This window comes from Sinocyclocheilus anshuiensis, unplaced genomic scaffold (genome assembly GCF_001515605.1).
Source record: "Sinocyclocheilus anshuiensis isolate Anshui unplaced genomic scaffold, SAMN03320099.WGS_v1.1 scaffold481, whole genome shotgun sequence".
Lineage (NCBI taxonomy): Eukaryota > Metazoa > Chordata > Actinopteri > Cypriniformes > Cyprinidae > Sinocyclocheilus > Sinocyclocheilus anshuiensis.
In genome coordinates, this window is record NW_015539907.1 from 428,646 (window position 1) to 436,117 (window position 7,472).

Here is a 7,472-nt window from a genome sequence, read left to right on the forward strand (position 1 = left end):
CAAGTGGATAAACAATGCGGATTTATTTTCACAGCCTTCTTTGATCATATTTACCAAGGGTATGAATAATTTGGAGCACAACCGTATATATAAACAACATAAAAATTGTTATCCAACACCTGCTGTCACCCATGAGAAAAAAACGAATTGCCCCTTTAAACTTAAAATCTGCTCATGCCAACTTTAGCAGCAAGAACTGCAAACAAACTTTTCTGAATACTACAAATCAGTCTTTTACAGCACAGTGGTGGATATATATGACTTTTTTAGCTGGTGAAAATACTAGTTTTCTAATAATTTTGGCCACCACTGTATATACACACGTGTGTGTGTGTGTTTGCTGTATACATGAATTATCCTGAATTATTGATCTTGCCTTTCATTTACATCTGGAAGAGAATTTCATTGCATTTTATCTACACTACATATTTGCTGCGCTTGCATCATAGGAGCAAAATTTAAGAAGGTTAAATCTATGCTTGACAAGCTCCTGTCTCAACATCTCCACAGACCTCTTAATTTGTGGCTGTTGGTGTTGTTCTGGACTACCATGTCATCAATGCTGCTGTTCCATTCAAAATAATCTTGATTGTACACCTGAATGTTCCTCCAACTTAAATTCTGAAAAATGTTTTGACATTTACAGTAAATAACAGAAGTTAATAACTAGCTTAATCCTTAAAGCCCATGTATAATTTATTTTATGGACACATTTTAAATGGGTTCATATTATTAGTTTTTTTATTGGGTATTTTCCCTGAGATCTAGGTTTTTGCACTAAAACAGTCATAATTTAGTTGATCATGAAAACTTCTACAAGAATGGACAGACCATGTTTAAGGTGACACAGTAAATCTGTATGATTAACAATCATATAGTACAACACTTTTGACTCGCCAATTCGTTCTTGCTCTTTGTATACTTTCCCTTTTATTATTACTCTAAAGCAATTGTGATAAATGTGTAAATGATTAGGAAAACTGCATTTCCTGTGTTGTGTGTATAATTAACCGAGTAGTTATCAGTTTAGGGCCAATCGAAAATATACCATGTTCATTTGATAGAAAGACATTACAGAGTTTTGTTTGTTGTGTTTGGACAATTGGTACATAAATGTTTGTGATTTGTGTAAAATCTTTTTTCAGATATTTTAAAGTATTGGTTGGTTGTAATAACTATTGTGAAAACATTTGAGAGTTTTGTGCACATTGTTTTGAGAACATAATTTGCATGATTTGTAATTTTTATGAAATGAATGAAAACGTACAATCTGTTTAGGACAATTACAAAGTGTTCAGCTCACTGTGTTAACTATTTTGAGAACAGTGACCTGAGTTTCAATTTTTAGGGTCACTGTTTTCAATTTTTGATGTACAAAATAGTGTAATATTTTGAATATTTAATTTATATTTCCAATTTTATTTTTTATTAAGCTTTACTTACTGTAATTAGATTTTTAAAAAGTGACGTGACGTGACATGACATGTGGCCAAGTATGGTGACCCATACTCGGAATTAGTGCTCTGCATTTACCCATCCAAAGTGCACACACACAGCAGTGAACACACACACACCGTGAACACACACCCAGAGCAGTGGGCAGCCATTTATGCTGCGGCGCCCGGGGAGCAGTTGGGGGTTCGGTGCCTTGCTCAAGGGCACCTCAGTCGTGGTATTGAAGGTGGGAGAGAGCGCTGTACATTCACTCCCCCCACCTACAATCCCTGCCGGTACAAGACTCAAACCCACAACCTTTGGGTTATGAGTCCGACTCTCTAACCATTAGGCCACGACTTCCCCGTGTTGTTTTAGTACGTCAAAATTGTCAAGGCAACATTTCTACTTTACGTTATTTTAAAGTATTTTTTTATTCATCTAATATTTATATTCTATTTTATTTCAGCTTTATTTCAATTAACAAAACACATTTTTAATATTATTTTTAGTTAACAATAACAACACTGGCCTAATCTTACAGTATTTTACAAAATATGAATGAATGAGGTAACCCACTATAATTATTTGCAAATATTTTCTCTCTTGAATTAAACTGTTTCAGAGAGCCAAAGAAGGACGAGACTGACATTTTCAAACTGTTCAAGCATTGCCAGTGGCACAGGATAGAACATTCCTTCCCAGTGCCTTATGGGGAACAGCTTCAATACAATGGCGTTGCTTTGAGAGTACTGTAGGGCTGCTGCTCCTCCAACATGTTGAAGTCATGTGCTTTAACACACAGAAACCTACTGAGATTCACAGACAATTGTGATGATTTTAAACAACACCATCTATTATATTTAGAGACATGCAATTGGGAACATAAACTGAAGTGTTATTACATAAACTGAAGCGTCATTTACAAAATGTTCTGTAAACTTCAGTATATTTTATTTCAAAATGTCTTGCATCTTTTATTTCAACATTTGTTTTATTTTAGTTAACTATTATAACCCTTTTGTTGGGTGCCAACCTTATAGTCCAGGCTTTGGGAAATGGCATGAACAATTTAAGGCCATTTAGCATTGATTTCCTCTGTTATATAGGCTTAATCCAATTTCTGGAGCTTGCATCTAACCCAGGCTTTGCTACATAACGAAAAAGGTAAGCTTCATCAATGATATCACCGTTTTAACAGTTAATCTACTTAGCAACTTTATTGAAGACAGCAATATGGTTCTTTAGATTTTGTGCCTAATTAACTTTCAAATAGTAGAATGTTTTTTTTTGGCATTTTGTTTAAGGTTTGTAATATAGGTCGGATTGGGGCACTGTGGGATGCTGGTTGAAGAATTGGTGACTATACAGGTTGTGCGTGAGATGACTTCTGGCAGACTGAGGCAGCAAAATGTTGTAGGGGTGTTTCTTTGAGGACAAAACGTGCTGTCATTGATGGCACACAGATGGTGCAGTGATGTGGTTGCTCTGCCCTGCCCTGGCAAAGACAGAGACAGACACGGCCCACACACAGTGACCTATTTAATCTAATTACTGATCTGCACAGCAGGGTGGTCACACTCACTTACGTATTATAACCTGGAAAGTAAGACACGGCAGGGTTGTGGTCAAACTCTCGTGCAGACAACAGGCCTTTGACACAAACTACTGTACAACTGTACAATCTTTAATGAGCCGAAAAGAACGCACGTCACACCTCTGTTCATCAATTTGCACTGACTACCAGTAGCTGCTCGCATAAAATTCAAGGCATTAATGTTTGCCTACAAAACCACCACTGACTCACCCTTTTAGGGGCACCTAAAGGGTGAAAGGGGCAAAACCAAGATGAAAGGGGTACCCCTTTACCTAAATTCATTACTTCAGACTTATGTACCCTCTAGAAGCTTGCGTTCTGCAAGCGAACGACACATTATTGTGCCATCTCAAAGAGGCACAAAATCACTTTCACAGACTTTTTCATTAACTGTTCCCTCCTGGTGGAATGACCTGCCCAAATCAATCCGAGCCTCTGAGTCCTTAGCCATCTTCAAGAAACGACTAAAAACACGTCTGTTCCATCTTTATTTGACCCTCTAACTCTATCACTTTCTATTCTATTTTAATTCTACTTTATCTATTTAAATTTTTTTATTTAAAGGTGCAGTGTGTAATATTTAGGAAGATCTATTGACAGAAATGCAATATAATATACATAACTATGTTTTCAGAGTTGTATAAAGACCTTACACAATGAACCGTTATGTTTTTATTAAATTGGAATGAGCAATTTATATCTACAAACACCGCGGGTCCCCTTACATGGAAGTCGCCACCATGTTTGTACAGTAGCTCTTAAAGGACAAACAGAGCGCGTTTCGTCACTATGTTGTTCTTGCGAATAAAACACTGACACGATGAACAAGTAACAATAATATTCGCAATAACATATCATTTTATTGAATAATTAAGTAAATATAGTTCCTTAATTTACCTTTGTAAAGAAACCTCATTGCTGGCTATTCTATGCTGTCTCAGACTATGACATCTTAGGCCGCGGTCACACTAGACTTTGAGCATGCGAAATTCGTTCGGACGGTGCTGCGAAAAAGAGCGGGAGCAGGATGACATCACGCGCCAAAATATCGTCACTAGTCATAATTCTTTTCTATTTAAGTGATTACAATCAGTCACAAGTATAGTTAATCAAGTACACACACGCACACATACAAATCTCATGTAATAAAAAAATCACATAAAATTACACGTTTCACTGTTCAAACGTGCCATCCGCTCCTGTATCCCTTGCCACCGCAAACCAAGCCGCTTCTCTTTTTATGTGATTTTTGTAATCTTTTAAAGTTGTGTTGTATAAAGCAGAATGATGCGACACTGCTAAAATTAGCGATTCCTCCATTTCTGTACCGAGAGGTCACTTTGTGAGGTTTTGATCTTCTATTGGTCTCACACATTTAACGCGAATTCGCAGGTCAGAGTTCACCAAACCTGGACTTTGCTACGCAGCGAAATATCTTCGCACGGGCTTGCGTTTCCGGTCTGACACATTCGCATGCACATGAATGAAAGTCAATGGAATGAAAAGTCTAGTGTGACCTTTAGTCCTGTATCGGCCACAGTAGCTTCTCTAAAGGGAGGGGTGAGCGGGGGACTGAGCCGTTGGTTGCAATTCACAACCTGACCGCTAGATGCCACTAAACTGCACCTTTAAAAAAAAAAAACTAACACTAGCTTTCTATTTTTTCTATTCTATCTACTTGTTTTTCTTTGTGTGTGTGTGTGTGTGTGTGTGTGTGTATAAAAAAATACCTTGCTACGTGTACTGCGTTAGGCTGACCAAGACTTGTCATTTGCACTTACGTGTTGTTGCTCTTTTGTTAGTTTTGATTGCTTCTATTGTCCTCATTTGTAAGTCGCTTTGGATAAAAGCGTCTGCTAAATGACTAAATGTAAATGTATACAGTACAAACACAATAGTTACTACTTTGTGAAACCCAAATGTAAGACAGTGGCATTCCTTATAAAATGATAGCTATTACATCGGTTGCTTCTCTTCTGCGTTTCTTTCTGATACAGAAGTCATTCACTCACTCTGAAAGTGTCTTTTGCAAATGAAATAAGGAGAACAAAGAGAAAGAGATGAGTAATCATATCTAATGTATGTCATTGCTATCAGGGAGACCAGGGTAAGGAATTGTAATCTGCTTTCTCTTGACATTAAACAGCTTTGTATAATCGGAGATGTGTAATATAGCCTGTGATTATCCTGCACATGCAAAACCATTCATTTCAATGCTATGCAACTTAGATCTCTGTTTCATACAACTAATTCTAATTTGTTTTTATTGATCGTCATTTTGGTACTATTCTTATTCCAATAACTTTCTATGGTTTCAAAAGAAATTACAGCTGATTAGCCTGAGGAGTTCCCACACATAGTGCTAAACCATCACTTCATTATGTTGTATCTTTGTACTGACTAAAAATGCATTGCTTAGTTAAAATATGAAAATATCTGGGTCTGAAAATACACTGACTAGACTTGAAGAAGGAAATGGACGAAATGCATGAGAACTTGCAAATGAGGTGTCAGGCATATATGTCTGACTTTAGGTTGTCAGTCTAGAAATGTACTTCCTTTGTTTCTAAGCATGTCAATGAACTGAAACAGCCCAGTTTCACTCTCAAATATTCTCCATTCATATCTATCTATCTGAATGGAGAATATTTGAGAGTGAAATTGTGAGCTGTTTCAGTTTTATTTATATATATAGATAGATATAGATCTACTCATCAAGGTGAATTACTTACGGTATATATGAATATAATCCAAATATATTAACTTGATTATTTTGAATTAATATCATTCATTCGTCATAACCTACCGCCACCATTTTTCTGGCACAAATATGGGAACCTCCAGACGTTGCCCAGGCCCACTGAGAAGCCCACTTGGGCAAGGATGTACTGGAGCTTGCTGCTCCATGCAGGCCTCTCTTCTTCCTCCTCCTCCTCCTCCTCTGAGCCCTCCTCAACATCCCGCTCCTTATTCTGTGGAACATCTCCTACCATTAAAGAGCTGCTCTTGAAAGAGTCCTCACAGTTATCTTCATTGGAGAGCAAATCTTTGACAGATTCTGTAACTTCGTCATCGTCAATCTCTCTCTTGACTGTTTTGCTGTTTTTAGGCATTTGAAAATGTCTTTTTTTTTAGCAATGGGGAGGGAGAGATTCTAGGAAATCCGTTTGGGCAGGGCAAGTTGAGGTAAAATGTACAAAAGTATGTCAGAGAGTGGGATTTAGTCAATAGATAGAGGAAAGTGTGGGTTGATGAAATATTTATCTTCTCATTTTCAGACAGGTTTCCTGTTAGATAAAAAAAACAATGAAACAGAAACTAGACAGGTTAATTCCCCTCACATGATGCAATGTGTCACTAAATTGCATGCTTTCTTAATAACTTTCACTAGACTCCACTTCACTTTTTTAAAACTTCCACCCTAAAGGCTTATCAGTCAAACCTAACACTAAGAGTGACTGACAGGCAGACACAGCTGTTTTTTGAATTGGCTAAATAAGCGCGCCTTCTCCCCCGACTGTACCCTATGGATGAGACAAGTGTAATTCCCAGAATATCTCAGGAAGTTGGGACAATTTATGCATTATGTTACCGGAAAAAAACGCATACAGTACTTATTTTTATTTCACCTTTATTGTAGTCACAGCTAATGTGATGCACTACGCAGTAACGTCAGCTAGTAACCATCCCTTGCATCACAGCTTACTCCATTTGACATTAAATGTCACTCAAGCCAACTGGATCATTCGGAACACGATCATATTTCGTATCTAAATAATTTAGCCCCTCTGCGGAGCACGAGGTCGGTTCATTTGCATACGAACCCAAACAGACACGAGCGCGCCTTCTGAAGTCACGTGGCCGCAGCGCCCCAGAATAGGTTGCCGGTTTCACAATAAATTGATAGCAAAACAGAATATTATAGTAATAACGTTATTAAATCGATCCTTTGTGGTTCAGAAGGTCTGGGTCGTACATTGTATACTGAACCATGAGTGTACAAATGAGAATGATGCTGCGCGGCGCGCTCTCTCGGTGGCAGCTCGTGTGATAAATAGATTTCTTTCAAGGCTGCACCTTTTTTATAATCCAGCTTCCAGTAGAACACATTTGGGCCTCTTCGTCATTGAATTTACGCTTAAATTTAACTCTAAATTCTATCAAATGTTTTAAAATCCGCTCATTCAAAAAAGGCATTTTAAAAGAAGGTCGTGAAATGTACATACGCATAGGATGTCAAGAATATAGGCTACAGTAAATAATTTGTTATCAGCATGTGTCTATATGTATAGATCTTATATAAATTCCGCTTATTTTAGGGAAAATTATTAGACCGTTTTATTATACTGACTGATAATAGGCAATTACGCTCATGAGAAGAGCAATTATTATTTACGAATAATAATTCGTATCCCCCCCCCCCCCCAAAAAAAAAATTATA

At 37.4% G+C, this 7,472-nt stretch overlaps 1 protein-coding gene across 1 annotated transcript in view; it reads right to left on the reverse strand.

Moving 5' to 3' along the window:
• slc6a15 (solute carrier family 6 member 15) overlaps positions 1 to 7,472 on the reverse strand; it is a 22,333-nt gene that overhangs the window by 14,307 nt on the left and 554 nt on the right. Inside the window, exon 2 of the mRNA XM_016483165.1 lies at positions 5,838 to 6,318. Coding sequence (XP_016338651.1) covers positions 5,838 to 6,144 — 307 coding nt within the window. The 5' untranslated portion in view covers positions 6,145 to 6,318. The remainder of the gene's footprint in view (positions 1 to 5,837; positions 6,319 to 7,472) is intronic.